At 46.2% G+C, this 16,931-nt stretch overlaps 1 protein-coding gene across 1 annotated transcript in view; it reads left to right on the top strand.

Annotated features, from left to right (window-relative positions):
• The window catches only part of LOC144821747 (transcriptional regulator QRICH1-like), a 286,095-nt gene that overhangs the window by 154,803 nt on the left and 114,361 nt on the right, over window positions 1–16,931 (top strand). Inside the window, exon 4 of the mRNA XM_078678952.1 lies at window positions 7,869–8,023. Within this exon, the coding sequence (XP_078535078.1) occupies window positions 7,869–8,023 (155 nt within the window). The remainder of the gene's footprint in view (window positions 1–7,868; window positions 8,024–16,931) is intronic.

Genomic DNA, 16,931 nt, shown 5'->3' with positions numbered 1-16,931 from the left:
TGGCTAATCTGCGCTGGTTAGAGGTGTCAGTCTTTCCCTACCATGACTACTGGCTATTGAAAGCGTCCTCGCCCCAGACAGTTGTCTCCCACCTTCAGACTACGATGGACCTCCTGCATTTTCTGGGGTTCTCTATAAACGTGCCGAAGTTACACCTGACTCCTCAGACGCTCCCTTTCATTGGAGCAGTTTTGGACCTATCCTCCCAAGCAGCAAGTCCAGGATGTTCAGGTTATGATTTCGATATTTCAGCCTCTATCCTGGATTTCGGTGAAACTTACTCCGGGGCTGTTGGGCCTCATGGCCTGCTGCAGCCTGTTGGTAAAGCATGCCAGTTGCCGTATGCGGGCTCTGCAGTGGGACCTGAAGTTGCAGTGGGCACAGCATCAAGAAAATCTCACAACCTGGTCCAGATATCGGAAGGAACTGCGAGAGATCTGCAGTGGTGGTTGATGAACGGCAATTGGGTCAACAGCAGACCCCTCTCCCTTTCCCCAAACAGAATTCATAGTGGTGACAGATGCGTCACTTCTGGGATGGGGCGGCCATCTGGGAGAGCTGGAGATCAGGGGAGACTGGTCTCTGGCTGAGTCAGGGCTCCACATAAATCTGTTGGAGCTCTGAGCGAATCGATTGGCATTGAAAGCATTTCTTCCCTCTGTCAAGGGGAAGCTAGTGCAGGTGTTCACGGACAACACCACTGCCATGCTGTACTGCAACAAGCAAGGCTGGGTGATGTTGTGGACCCCATGTCGAGAGGCCCTGCGTCTTTGGACATGGCTGGAACAGCAGGGCATAACCCTGATGGTTCAACACCTGGCAGGTTCTTTGAACGTCAGGGCGGACAAACTCCGCCAACGATGCCTGGCAGATCACAAATTGCGTCTCCAGTCGGAGGTAGCGCAAGGTCTCTTTCTACAGTGGAGACAACCTTGGTTAGATTTGTTTGCCTTCGAATAGAACACGCAGTGTCAGCAGTATTGCTTGCTGGAGTTTCCAAGGCGGGTATTACTTGGCGACGCTTTTCATCGCGAGTAGAGCTCAGGCCTGCTGTACATGTTTCCGCCCTTACCACTCCTGCCCAGGGTGCTGAAGAACATCAGGAGCGGCCAGGCCCAAGTCATTCTTGTGGCTGCGGACTGGGCGAGGAGAGTCTGGTATCCAGAGCTTCTGAAGATGAGCATCGATCCTCCGATCAGGCTGCCCCTTTGGGAGGATCTTCTGTCTCAGCAGCAGAAGAGGTTTCTCCTCCCGAACCGGTAAACTCTTTGTCTCCATGCATGGAGATTGAGTGGCGGCAGTTGATTGCTTTTGACCTTCCTCCCGAGGTTTGTTATGTTGTTCTGGTAGCCAGGCGGCCCTCCACTAAGAAGATATACGCCTTGCCAAAAATGTGCGTGATGACAAGCGGGGGCCAGGTCTGGCTTTATATGCTGTTGGTATTGTTCTAGTTAGGTGCGCAGGGCTAACTCCGCTCACGCGTGCCTGGCACTGTTGCTATACTCCTCACTGAGGGGGGATTAAAGGGTATTGGGAAATGGGGAAATGGGGCCATGGGAATGTTTTTCAAACAGCCATGTTGGGGGGAGGTCTGCTGTGGGTGGGGGGTGGATGGGGGGAGAGGGTGTTTTTTTGTGAGGGGTTTTCATGGAGTTTTGCTGTTTATGGAGCGGATGATGCACTGTGCGATGGTACACAAACATGTTGGTTTGGCATTATGCACGGATTATGTAGTTAATGGCACGTAACGGGCAGGAGGCCAGTGAATGGGTGGGGGTGATACGAGTGTTGTCATGGAATGTTAGGGGTCTTAATGATTATCGGAAACTTAGGAAGGTTCTGAATTATCTAAATAGGCAGAATATTGATTTGGCTCTTCTGCAGGAAACATTTGCCACAAACGAGCCGCATGCTTGGGTCCAGGTGGCTGGAGGGTAATATTGATTCTGCGGGATTCACCTCACATTCTAGAGGAGTGTTATATTGGGTTAATCCCAGGTCGTCTCTCAAACTCACCTTGCTCCAGGAAGACCCGGGCAGTAGATATGTCATGTCTCGGTGTAGAGGTCGGGCCTGGACCTTATCGTTCTTAATATATACGGGCCCAACTAGGACTGTCTGGAATTTTTGGGGGAAATTGCTAGACTGGTGGCTCCCTATGGAGAAGCCAGGATTTTATGGGGGGGGTGGGGGGAGGGGGGGACTTTAACTTGGTTAGGGACCCTGCCCCGGATAGATCGGCGGGTCCGCCCAGAAGTCTGGCGGCGGCAGCGAGGAAGTTGGAGGAAGTTATGTTATGTTTGGGTGTGTGTGATGTGTGAAGAGCTAGGAGTTGAGTGAGAGGGGGTTATACACATTACTCGGCGTTTCACAACATACACACACTTATTGATTACTGGTTGGCATCCACCGCGCTGATTAATTCAATACGGCATTGTATAGTGTTTCCTCGCACATTATCGCACCACTCGCCATTGCTGTTGGTCATGGAGCCACCTAGGAAATGTCTGCCACCTTTCACGTGGAGGTTTCCTCCCTATTCCTTATTAGATCCAGTGTTTAAGGAGGAGTTGGCTGACACCATAGAGTACTTTTTTGATACTAACATTGGCTCTGTGGATAGTTTCCAGACTGTCTGAGAAACGTTCAAAGTGTATATCAGGGGTGTAGCTATGGCTAAGCATTCGGGAGTACTAAAGACTATTCGTAGGACTTCGTCTGAAATAGAAGGTAGACTGAAGGAGCTTGAGCGGCGGCGGCTTGCTGAGGGAGATGAGACTATAAATGGGGAGATTAAGGTTCTTCTGGAGGAATATCACGCTTCAGCCGATAGCGAAGTAAAACACTTGGGTAAATATGCCACAGCGCGTTCATACAGAGAGGTCGAGAGGCTGGGATCTGTCCTGGCTCGTCTGATGAGAGCGCGGCGCGGTAAGACACAGGTTACGGAAATCAAGACGGAGAGTGGGTTGTTATTGACAGAGGAGGCGGAGATCGCTGAACGTTTCCGACAGTACTATGCGGATCTGTACAGGTCCCGGTCCTCAGGGACTGAAGAGCAGATGGTGGACTATTTGGAGCATATACGGCTCCCTTTCCTTCCGGACGCGCATAGGGCGCTTCTAATGTACCCGATAGAGAGGGATGAGATTATTGAGGCTTTGGAAGGCATGAGGGCGGGTAGTGCCCCGGGAACGGATGGATTGATAGTTGCCTTTTATAAGACGTTCTTAGAGCAGTTAATGCCTCACCTTATCGCCTTATTTGAAGATATGTGTGTAACGGGCACTGCCCCTTCCCCCCTCCCCCCCATGCATGAGAGAAGCCATGTTGGTGGTAATTCCTAAACCGGGTAAGGCTCTGAATGAGTGTGGTTCGTTCCGTCCCCTCTCCTTTCTGAATGTGGACACAAAATTCTATCTACTAGCCTGGCTCTGATGTCTCATATCCTAGTTGCTCCGGAGCAGGCGGGATTCATCCCAGCTAGAAACTTAACTTATAATATACGCACGGTATTTGGCACAATGCAGCATGTTCGTCAGGAAAATAAAGCAGTGGCCGTTTTCCTAGACATGGAAAATGCAATTTGATTCGGTGGAGTGGGCGTTTTTAAGGCAGGTATTAACAAGAATGGGGCTGGGGGCAGTATTTCTGCAATTGCTAGGGACTCTATATTATAAGCCCACAGCACGTGTCCGCATTGGCGATCTAGTTACTGCCTTCTTTAATATTACTAGAGGCACCCGGCAGGGCTGCCCTTTGTCCCCATGCTTTATGCCCTGGTGGCGGAGCCCTTAGCTTGTGCCCTACTGGAATATCATGGTAATGAGGGTATTGGCTTTCCAACGTATAGAATAGTGATATCCACATATGCGGATGATACTCTTCTTTACGTGAGAGATCCGGAGAATAATTTAGCCTCGGTTTCAGGGAAGTAGTTAGGTTTGGCGCGCTCTCGGGGCTTAGGGTTAATTGGGAGAAGTCACTGGTCTGGGGGCACCGGACTTCGAATTGTACTATAGGGCGGCGCTGGCTGCTCACCTTCATGGCGGGGCCGATATTCCCTTCCTGCGCATGGAGAGACTATTTGCAGACCCTTTCCTCTTGCCGGCAATAATGATGGAACCAGCTGATCGTAGGACAAGTATAGGGGATTCCTTGAACACCACTAGGCACGCGTGGCACTGGCTCCTGCAGAATCAGGCAGGTGCTTTGCTGTACTCTCCTGCTATGCCAATAGAGTGGATGAGATGGTTGGAACCGTGCACGGAGAGGGGTGTATTGCGGGCTCTACGTGCACTGTACTTGGTAGTAGCTGGAGACCTATTCCATGAGGTAACGGTCCGTACCTCCGAGCAAGTTTTGGATGGTGCGGAGGGTGCCACACTCCTGAATAAATTTCAATTTCATAGAGTGAGGGGGGATTGGTTAGGTGATGGTATGGATGAGCCTCCTGAGGTGTTAGAGTTAACACATGCCATCAAGTTTGTGTCTCCCCGCAAAATGATTACAGCTATTTATAGGACAGCGATGTCTCACAGGGCGCATACGTTTACCAAGGCTAGGCTTGCATGGCAGCGTGATCTGAATGTCCAGTTAGATGATAAGTGGTTCTATTGTTGTACCAACACTAGGAAAATATCACTGCATGGTAGGCACAGGTTGGTTCACTTCAAATATATCAATAGGATATATTACACCCCGGAAAGGTTGTATCGATACGGAATTCGGGAGGATGCTAGGTGCGAGAGATGTCGCACAACGCCTGCTGATTTTTTTCACCTGGCATGGTTGTGCCCGGCAGTTTATCAATTTTGGGAGGGAATCTTTGAAGAATTGGGAAGGGTGGTAGAGATGGAACTTTCCCCGGACCTGATGATGGCTGTTTTGGGGTATACTAAGGCGTTATCAAAAGCCATTCGTAGATTGGTAGATATCGGGATGCTTATGGCCAAGGTACGAGTGACTCTGTGCTGTATAAGGGGGCCTGTTCCAACGCTGCGGCAGTGGTCACGCGATATGTAGTACTGTGCCACACAATCGGAGACGTACCGCGAGATGCTTCCGCCTAGGAGTCGGCCCAAACATTTTTGGAGATTATATACAGCATATGTGCAGGGTGCGGGGAGCGAAAATGGTGAAGAGGCAGTGGCTGTGCAAAATGTGGGTTCTACTAGTGTTGATGAACCTGCGGGGATTGGCTGAGATTTGGGGGGGGGGGGGGCATTTCGTTGACTCGGAAGGGTGATGGGGTGCAGCTGGATGGATTACTGGGGGAGTAGCTATGCTCTCGGACCTTGCAAGTGAGGGAGATGACGGGAGGGGTGCTTGTTCTGAATGTTTCTTTTGGAGCTTGTTTATTGGAGCACAACGGAAAGGATCGTAACCCCATGTTTCCCCTGAGATTACGCTGATGCTGCACATGTAGTTCCGATTTAAATGTTCTACTGTTGCTCGCCTTCTGCCCAGATTGGGATGTTGGCACAATGGCTGTGTTAATGAAGCAATGATAGTATTGAGTGACCAATGTGTAGTTGTTATCAGAGAACGCTGTACCGGAATGTGTATTTGTCTGCTGTTACAATGAAAATGATTAATTTAAAAAAAAAGGATTCCTCAATCTAAGGCCTCCGCATAGACCTGCAGCAGTACTTGAGTCGAAGTAGTTGAATATGCACTGTAGAATTCAGATGGGAACCCATCTCCCCCTGGGGCCTTAGCCCCTAAGAACATTGCTAATGCTACTTGTATTTCCACGAGGGTCAGCGGAGATTCAAGCTTTTCAGAGGCCTGTGTGGGGAGGTGCGTCCGGTTCAAGGCCCGTTAGTATGAGACGTTCCGATCCTTTCTGACTGCCGCGTCTGCAGCATACACTGTTTGCAGATGTTGCTGCATCACCTGCAGAATTGCAGCCTTGAGGTTTACTACCTCGCCTGTCGGCATGCGCAGAGCAATAATCGGCACTGGGTTCTGCTCTCTGCAAAGGATCCAAGCCAGGAGTTGTCCTGACTTGTCACCCTCTCTATGCAAGCGCTGTCAGTACTGACTAAGTGTATACTTCTCTAGTCTGTCCCATATGTCACTTATGTGCACTTGTATATTCCAACCTTGGACAGTGACAGTCAGGTCAGCTTGGACTAAGGCCTGAGCCCCCGCCGATGCCTGGAGGTCGCATTGCAGCCTGCAGACTCCACACTCTAATTCTATACAGGCCCCTCATATAATGGCTTTCAGTGATTCCCATTCCGTAGCTCTAGAGGTGTTAGCCCCCTCCCAGTTAATTGTCATATAGTCAGTCAAGACTCAAGATATGTTCTCCCTTCCAGCCGAGTCTTCTAGGATGTCTAACGACATCCGCCACGTTTTAGGGAGATGGGCGGGGGCCCAGTGGACCATGCAGCTAATTGGGGAGTGGTAGGGGGGGAAACGGGCCAGGTGGGTCATCAACGCTCATGTCCGTTTCCTCTACAGAGACCAAAACCCTGCCCAGCCTGCTGTGCGTGTTATAGGTAGAAGAATAGCAAGTGTACAACTTCTGAGTCAGGTGTCTATCTCTCAATATATCTTGTATTTGTAAGTTTCCCACTATCTCTCGGAGCCTCTCAGTCATTCGTGGCTTGGTGCCTTGTCGAGGGGAAAGGATTTGTTTATTAGATTAACATACAAATTCAGTAGCCTATAATGGCCTGACAGATAGTATTTGAAGTTTACTTTGTGAGCAGCATAGGTCCATTTCCAATAACCGTGGAATACTTGCAACACTGCCTTTCTTTCTTAAACAAATCATTCAGTAAATGATATTGCATCAGACTTTCCATCTGTCACTTCCATGAGATGTTCTTCTTATCGGACAGCCATTCCTGCAATTGAGCAGGCTAGAATCATTCTCTGGTTATGTAACCCTCGTTTTTTACGACTTGGGTTACTTGGCTCATGTTACCAGCTAAATAAAACCTTCCTCAACTTCACATATTGTCCAGTATTATAATCTTGTATAAAATAGCCTTTACAATAATGTCCCCAAACGTTTTCAGACCTCGCACTTTCATCAGGCTAATGAGTTGTTGGTTATCCAAAGTACCTGTTTTCAGCCTGCGCAACTCTTTATGTTGGAGGGGGAATAGGTCTTTTTGTACCTTTTGTTCATTCACCTCACCACTGTATTTTATAATAAATGAAAGAAAGTGTTTGATCATCCTGTCTGCACTCCATCCAATCATAGATAATATCAAGATCTAGGTGGAATGTGACTTGTCATAATAGCCTTTGCAACATCAGATACAGCTAGTAATCCTGTGTCTTAGGACGTGTAACCAAAACCCGTATCAATGTGCCTGGCATAATTTGTACTGCTTTTTCTAGAAAAAGATAATAATATACAAATGATTGAATGGGCTCCAATTTATTCTGTAATATTATATAATACTCCACACCCACTCCAATATACATTTTACCTTGTAGGTACATTAGGTTATCATTCAAAAGCATGTGACCATGAAGGATGAAGAAGCTTTTTGGCTGTTTAAACCTATATTTTGTTTTCCACAAAAAAGATTAATCATTATCAACATTTCTTGAAATAGACTGCCTGAAATTATTAGGAACTCTTCCAGTTGTCCTTCATTCAACCACTATCATCTAGATGTTGTGTGTTCTTCCTAGTAGCATCCCCCACCCTTCTGCAACCTGTATTTGAATGATAGTGATATTTCGTTGATGTCTTCATGCTCAGTTTGGTAATTCCTCCTTCTCTTTTCGGACAAGAACATACATTGAGCAGAAGGAAAACGTAGCAGTAACTTCATTCATAATTGATACTAAAATGAAGGTAACCAAATGATTCAGAAATGCTGTTTTTGTAATTGTAGGAAGAAAACCAATCATTTTTGGAGAAGATGTTCTCTCTGTCCCAATAGCAGAACTGAATTATGGACTATGCCTAATGACCAAAGAAGCCAGACAGCAAGACGGTTCTCCATATGAAGCAGACATGTTATACTATTTATTTCTTTGTATTCAAAAGGTAACCACTGTTTGTATCTTTTTTAATTGTATCTGTCAATACTATTTTTTTTACGCAGCCTGAACATTTGTAGGATATTTGCAGTCATCTAAAAATATAGATGTGAAATAGGACTTGTTTCTTTGTCTTGCCTATACAAACGTCAGTTCAGTGAAACAACATCAAAAGTGTTGTTTTTTCGTTGTGATAAAAATTTTGGAAGTGTTGTCTGTCCCATTATTCCATTTATGGTTGCCTAGTTCTGACGGTCTTATAGTTCTATTCTTACTTGATTTTAATATACGGTCCTATTTTCTTTTATTATACATCACAATCCTTTCTGTCTTCACTTTTCTTTCCTCATCTCGTCTGATCTCCACACTTGACCAACCCTGTCTTTGTCTCAGCTTAAGCTCATAGTGATTTCTTTCTTCTCTTCTGGATGGCTAAACACAACCACTGATATACAGATGATCGCTCAAAAATAGCTACAGCTTTTCTGATGCCAAGAGGAAATTTATTTATAAACCTTTTCAAATATATTAATAAATGTTTACTTGTCCGCATAATCTAAATAGTAAGCACATTTGCATAATTTGCCTACTGAAATATAAAGCTATTTGGATATAGTATAAACACCATAAGAGAAAAGAGTTGTGATTTATACTTACAAAATAAAATGCAAATACTAGAGTTGATCAGGAGGAAAGACAAAGGAACTACACATCCTGTACAGTATCACAAAAAACAGGGATATGAGGGAAACAAGATCAACAGATCTGTGGTAAGGGACTTGAAGGTTGAATATGCTCTACAATTTAGGTACATTGAGGCAGGGGCTCAAATACATAAGAGAAATGGCTGTCCGCTAATTTCAAATGTATGAAACAGTTTACTGTGAAAACTGCCAGTAATGCATTTGGGCATAAATAAAGTTTTGCCAAGACATTGGTGAGTTTTTGGGCAAGGTTGATGGGGTGACTAATTGAAAGAGCAATTTGTTTGCCATCAGGGGCATGTTTTACGAACGTTTTGCCAATGCCATGTTTAACTGTATGGAAAAGATGACATGCTGCACAGACTGATCGACAAGTCTGTCTCCTCCTTATTCCAGATTTCCCACACTGTTTAATCCCTCCGGCACTCTTTATGATATTATTCGAAAACTCGGTAGTAAAGAACAGGTGTGATTTTGGTTCAGTGGACAGGTGAAATGTAGAAAACTGTTGATTCCTATATTGTTTCTGGCTATTGAAAGTATACTCAAGTATGTGTGTGTAAGTGAGCCTTTTAAATTAGGTTAATGTTGCTGCTTTTGTTTCACAAAAAAGTGACTGCATCAAATTTTGAACCATTGCTCCAGTTCTTTTACCGGGATCCCTTGCACTGTATCAGTCCATTTCAAAGGATCATACATACCTTTCAAGGCATTTGTCTTGTCACAGATTATGCAAATGACCTATACTCTACCTTTGGCAAGGAGAATCTTCTTCCAGGCAGGGGCTTCAGGCCAAGAAGTGTACTGAAGAGTTGGATCTGTGTGTCCATCATTTGTACCTGGTAGCCACTTTGAAGTGGTGGAAGCTTCTAAGGGGCCAGGCATCCCCTTCCTCCCTGTCCTGGCCCCAGCTTGACTGGCGTAAAAAACACTAGTGACAAACCCTTTGTGAGTGCACTCAGGCAGAGCCTTTGTGATGTGCAAGTATGGTACGTGACCGCTCGTTAGCTCAGAGTGAACCCTCTTGCCGACACCTATTTTCCCCTTTTCTCACAGTTTGGAAGCAACACACAAAGACCAACTGCAAGCTACACCTAGTAATGTGACCCAGAATCAGACTGCAGGCACCAAATGTTTAGGACAAGAAAATGCCAAGTTTCTAAAATTCCTGTGCTCACTATGCCACTGGAGTCAAGCTATCCTGGCTGAAGAGGGGTGAAACCCCGAAACTGGTCCTAGGATGCTTGATTCTGGTCCAGGGAAGACATGGCCTGGCAGTTCGGTCTGGACTGTTCCCATGAGGCACAGGGTCAAGACTGATTTGCATATGGCTATGTCTGAACTGGGGTGGCGTGGTGAGCAAAATAACTATGGATTAAACCCAGATCTGTGACTGGGGGTGAATGTTTGACAATGTTCAACATTCCGTCCATCATCTTTTTGTATTGAAGTTTCTAAAAGTGGCATTTTCATAATTGTAATTATAAATTCACCTTTACCATGTTGGAGGGCTTTTAAGTACAGTTCTTTAGACACCAAACTCAAACTCACTACCAACTCCCATTTGGAAATTACAGCTTATTAAATGTAATAAGGTACCTCCAATGTTATCCTATGAGAAAGGTTGGCCTTTCAATAGCGAAAAACGGATGTCGTTTTTTTTTTCACTGCCAGGACATGTAAAACTTAAACGTACCTGCCCAACTTTTTAAATACACTGCCCTCTGGGATGTTCAGGGCCTGCTCTAGGGTTGACTTATATGTATTAAAAAGGAAGGTTTGGGCCTGGCAAAAGTTTAACTTGCCAGGTCGAAATGGCAGTTTAAAACTTCATGCACATACTTGGTTGTGGCAGGCCGGAGACCTGGTTAGAGGGACACTTAAATGGGTGGTACAAGCAGTGCCATTAGTAGCATTTACTTTACAGGCCCTGGGCACATGTAGTACCACTGTACTAGGGTCTTGGAAGTAAATTAAATAGGGCAATTGAGTTTATGCCAATTCTACCATGTTTTCAAGGCTAGAGCACAAGCACTTTATCAATGGCTAGCAATGGTGAAGTATGCAGAATCCTAAAGCCAACATAACGGGTTCAGGAAACAGGAGGGTGAAGGAAAAAAGTTTGGGTATGACCCTGCAGAAAGGGGCAAGCCCAACACCACAGTATTCCCCCAATGAGTGACAGTCCTTTTCTCCTCAAAGCAATGTTTTTAACATGCAATATAAAAGCTAATTAAAACAGTATTAAAATCCAATCAAAGCACATAACATTACAGTCTGTATTTCTACAGAATAAATTGAAAACTGAAACTGCAGGAATATATAACATTCTTTTTTGCGATAACCTAACGTAGCAAAACACATTTCTGCATTTGTTTTCAAAGTCGATTTCTTGGGCCTATCAGGAAAACTAAATACGATAAGTGTTTTCCAGTACCGTAGCCACGTTTTATCTGTGTACACTTTATTTGTAGTCTCTTAAACTGAGCAATAAAATTAAACAGACTATTTAGTTCTGGCTGTTTAATTAGTTTATGAAGCTATTTCACACCCTAACGACGTATTTATACAAAAATCAATCAATTTTCCATGTTTTGTGATCTATCACATTCAGTGATTGTATGAGTAGTAGTTTTATGATCTTTGTCATGTAGTCGGGATGATAGCTGGCCATTTTTAGGTCTTGCGCCTAGCGTTGCGTGTGATCAGGCTTTCGCCGCCCGCCATTGGCTTAAGCGTGTTTTTTTTTTTTTTAAACGCGTGGGCGCCTCACCTGCGCGCAGTCTGTAAAGGGCTCTGTCTTTATTTCACAATACACTTGTGGTGTGGGTGTCTGTACTCTCTGCTTGCCCGGGCTCTCTGATCATGCCATACAAGCGGGAGAGGCTGCGCAGGTCGCATGGCACTAGTGTCGCATCTCAGTTGCATGAAGAAAGAGATTACCTGTGTATGATTGTCTTAACCAGCGTTACACTGGCGTAGGAAAAAGTATGTACTACTTGGCAACATTGTGAAAGTTCTCATTTGTGGCAAAGCTCTACACACACTGCTTTGAAAACCAGTTCACCAGATGTCATCGATTATATTATGCTCCATTCCTGTGCTTCAATGACCTAGTGCATTATGGGTGTTGTAGTCTTGGTTGATTGCCGCTGTACCTGTTGAAGCCCAGGGTTGGAATGTGGTGTCCCCCATTACATTGCTGCGTCTGGTGGTTCCGTTCTCTAATGCATGATTCTGTGTGACTTCTCCCCCATCACATGTTGGCAGTCCATACAGCCTGTCACACCCCTAATATGGATGAAAGTAGTACCATATAGTTGGGGCACAATAGACATCTGTTACATAGTGCCAAGAACCTCCCAGTTGAATATGTGCTAGCAAGGACACATGCCATGTTATTTCATGTTATGGTGTTATGTTATGGGGTCCTCTGTAGTAACTTTGGAGCCCAGCTCGGATGCGGGTGCAGAGGCATGCCATGGTGAATGAGCTCCGAGGCTGGAATGGAAGCTTTTGAAAGTGAGGAGGGTAAGAATAACGGGGTCCCCTTCCTGCTCCTAGTGAGTGACAGGCTGTAAAATGAATCCCCTTCTACCACAATATCCTCGCCTGATTTTGAAACTGCCATTAACTTCACAAACACCAAGGGAGGGGTTTAATTGGGGGGAATGGGTTTTAACGGTTTTGTTTCTAATCATTATTGTTTATTTAACATGTATATGTTTATGATGCATCTAAAATGGTTTAACCTCACCGCTTACGGATGCTCATTTAAACTAACCGCAGCATTCAACACTATTTACTCCGTTATGTGAACAGTTGTTTTGATTCCGTCACAAACATACTTCCGAGCTGCCGTGTGTGACCCAGTGTCATGTGACACATGCAGTGCGCTCTTTCATCCACCACAGCAGCGCGGTGAACTCTGGGTTATCCAGTATTAGGGTATCTTTCATAGATTCACATGCCTGAATCATTCTCCGTCGTCGGGATGGGAGTCCCCGGTACATAAATAAAGTAATGTCTCATAGACATATATACATAGTAATGGGCCGGAGGCCTCTCATTAGTAACATATCCATGTCCTTTTGTGAAAAGGACCAAACTTTGGCGAAGAGCCAATCAGCTATCGTCAACCTCTGGAACCTTCCTGGAAGGAGCTCTAGTCCCTAAGGTTTTCTAGCGCACGTCGTGCTAAGGGAGTATCCACTGAGCTCTGCTCAGCTTTCCTTAGTTTCTGGATTTCCAGTACTTTTTTCTTCAAAATTTATTCAACTGTGTGGAGTTTTCAGGTTACCCATGGCTGATACTCCTAAAAAAGGACTTTTTAGGTCCTGTGCTTCATGTGGTAAAAAGAGACTTCATGTGGATGACCAGCACAAGGACTGTCTCTATTGCCTCTACCCGGATCATTCTTCAAAGGACTGTAAGGTATGTCGTACCTTTTCTACAAAGGACAGGGAGGGACGCCTCTTAATTTGGCTGCAGAGGCTAAAAGATAAAGACCAAGCAGTATCTTCTCAAGAGAGTGAATGTTCCTTCAGGACTTCACATTCCTCTCAAAAGAGACCTAGGATGGCCTCTCCAGGTCCTTCATCGCAGCCACCTCAAAAGAAGATGCATAAAAGTCTTCAGAGGCGCATTCCAAGGTTTTACCTGCGATGTTTTCTCCTCAGGAGACTGTTCCAACCTTCAAGAAACCGGTTTCCACCTCGTCGACTTTGCCTGTTACCTCGTCGATGACGACCATATCTACTTCTATGGCATCTTCTGCATTATCCACGTCGACGTCAACCACTTTATCGTCGGTGGCCGGTAGGTCTATCTCGTCGACAATTAAAATAAAGAAATCGTAGTCAACGTCAAAACCGTCGACGTCCATACGATTGCCGTCGACGAGCACACCCAACGTCGACGAAGACTACCTTGTCGACATCTACTTCGTCGATGAAGGCTCCGTCGTCGACACCGCCGACGACAAAATTGTTGATGCGACCATCACCGACGACCGCATCGACGACGATACCACCGTCGACGCCGACTCCGTCGACGATACCACCTGTGACACCCGTCGACATCCCACCGACGATGACCACTCCGTCGACGAGCTCGTCTACGACAGCTGAACCTACCTTACAAAGTGTGTATGTACACCTTAAAATTACGAAACGCACGCTGACACAATCCTTTCCTTCTCCATGCAGAGTCCAGCCTTTACCACCTGCCCACCTCCTGGAGGAGGAAGACTCTGATGACGGCAGTATGTTCAGGACTGCTACCAGCCCATCTGAACTTCATGTCCAATATCACAAAAGCTCTGACTATGATGAACATGAGCAGGAGGACCAGGTGGATTACCATGAGGAGTACCATCCCCCTCAACCTCCTATGGTTTGCCTGCCAGCGACTCTGGTTTCTGACCGCCAATTCCTAATTTCTGATTACAAACAAAGGTTTCCATCTTTGGTTACGCCTCCACCTCCTCCAGTGGTCTCCCCACCACCTAGACCTCGGCCTTCACCTCTGGTAATACAGCCTGGCCCTTCCATTTCACAACTTCCACCTTCCTCGGATGATGGTGAGGAGGAACAACATGAAGAAGGGGAACTTCAAGATTCTCAATCAACACACGATGAATGGGACTATTATGTAATTCCCTGTCTGGCATCCCCTGAGCCTACTCAGGCTGATTCACCCCCTGAGGATATCTGGAGCTTCCACAATATCCTTGAGAGAGCGGCTCAGCGTTTCCAAATACCTATGCCTTCTTACCAACAAGACTGTTTACTTTATGACTTTAAGGAACCGTTCAAGAAGTCAGTCAGGTCTATACCTATCATCGACTACATTTGGGACCAGGGTGTTAAGATTATGTAAAACCCTTCTTCTTTGCCCCCGGTACTGCCTAGGCTAGACAAGAAATATAGGGCTCCAAACACCGCTCCAGCTTGCCTGACCGGCCACCCCAAACCTGACTCTATTATCACACAGGCCGCGCAGCGGAAATCTAAAAATCCTTCTGCAACGTTAACAGCCCCTCCAGATAAAGACGGGAGACGGCTAGATCATATTGGGAAACATTTCTCATCTATTTCCGCGTTAACAGTGCGCGCTTCCAACTCTTTGGCACTGTTAGGACGTTATAACCGACAAATGTGGGCAGACATTGCCCCATATCATGGATCCTTGCCGGAGGAGGCAAAAGAAGAGGCAAAAAAGATCCTACTAGAAGGCGAACGCTCGGCCTCTGAGATCGATTGTGCGATGGATATTGCATCTACTGGTTTTCGCCAACTGGCGGGGGCTGCGGTGTTAAGACGCCAGGGTTGGCTGAAAGCAACAGCATTCCGTCCGAAGATGCACTAAGTCCTCCTTTCGAGGGAAAGGAGGTAGGCAAAAGGACGCAGCTCGACGACAATGACTTTTCTTTGCCACAGGTCTCCACTTCCTTTCCACCATCCAGGATTGGAGTAAGAATTTCTCATTTCCTACACAATTGGAAAAAGAGAACTACAGATCGATGGGTCCTGCAACTAGTTCAGTTTGGACACTCACTGGAGTTCATAGAATTTCCACCCCAGACCCCTCCTCGTCCAATGCTCCACAAGAATTTACATTTTCTGCTCTTGGAGCTCTCACTAATGCTCCGGAAGGGAGCTATAGAAAGAGTTCCTCCTGGTCAACGGGGCAAGGGGTTCTACTCCCGTTTTTTCCTGGTCCAAAAAAAGGAGAAGAAATGGAGACCTATACTGGACTTGAGGAGTCTCAACAAATATCTAAAGAAACAGTCGTTTCGCATGGTTTCTATTCAAGAGGTGCTACAACTTCTCAACGCAAATGACTACATGGTGTCTTTAGACCTTCAGGACGCCTATTTTCACGTCCCAATCCACCGGAATCACAATGTTCCTCGGGTTCGCTGTGGCGGGCAGACACTACCAATATTGGGTCCTGCCTTTCGGCCTAAAATCAGCGCCGTGCATCTTTACGAAATGCCTGTCTCCAGTGGCCGCATATCTCCGGCAACGACATCACCAAGTCTTCCCGTACTTGGACAACTGGCTTGTCAAGTCACCTTCTCTAGCAGGCGTGACCAGGTCCTCCAATGCATTTCTTCAGCTTTTCAACCGATTAGGTCTCACTCTCAATAGGGACAAGTCTGTCCTTCAACCTTCCCAGCGTATAACTTTCCTGGGTGCAATTCTCGACACAACCCAGAGAAAAGCTTTTCCATCAAAGGAGCGGCAAAACAAACTCATTTCTTTGGCAACTCGCATACAATCCAAAAAGTCCCTTACAGTACGCTTTTTCAAATCTCTGCTTGGGAAGATGTCTTCCTGCATCCTGTTAGTTCCGCACTGTCGCCTTCACATGCGCCCTCTCCAAGAACCGCTGTCGGCTCAATGGCTCCACTGTACAGGATCGTTCGATGTCATCCGCATTACCTCTCACATGGTCAAAGCTCTACATTGGTGGATTCACCCTCAAAACCTTTTGCTAGGCTTGCCTTTCTTGCTTCCAGCTCTCCGCATATCATTACAACAGATGCATCCCTGGAAGGTTGGGGAGCGTTCCTCCAGGAGCTCCGGATAAACGGACGGTGGTCCGCTTCCGAGCGTAAGCTACAGATAAATCTCCTCGAGCTGCGAGCTGTTTACCTAGCCCTTCTGGCTTTCCTCCCACGGATCAAAAATTCTCTAGTGCTTGTGCGGACAGACAATACCACGACAATGCACTATCTAAACAAACAGGGTGGGACTCGTTCCCTGATGTTATCTCACGAATCGCAGAAAATCTGGCACTGGTTTCTTCTTCACAACATTTCCCTTCGTGCAGAGTACGTCCCAGGAATGGACAATGTCCTCGCAGACTCACTGAGCAGACAGAGAACAGTTTGCCACGAGTGGGAGTTGGATCAGCAGATGCTCAATCGCGTTTTCTCCAAATGGGGCACTCCTTCCTGGACCTTTTCGCAACCAAACAGAACGCCAAATGCCAACACTACGTAAGCTGGCGTCCCAGAAGGGGTCTCTAGGGAATGCCTTTTCGATCGCATGGTTCAACGTCTTTGTGTACGCATTTCCTCCATTTTCCCTGATTCCCAGGGTCCTCAGGAAGTTAAAGGCGGAACATTGCACTCTTATCTTTATAGCTCCAGCACTGGTTCACAGAGCTTCATCTCCTGACACTGGAACCACCGATCCCGCT

This window comes from Lissotriton helveticus, chromosome 1_1, assembly GCF_964261635.1.
Source record: "Lissotriton helveticus chromosome 1_1, aLisHel1.1, whole genome shotgun sequence".
NCBI lineage: Eukaryota > Metazoa > Chordata > Amphibia > Caudata > Salamandridae > Lissotriton > Lissotriton helveticus.
This window is presented reverse-complemented; position numbering and strand designations above follow the sequence as displayed.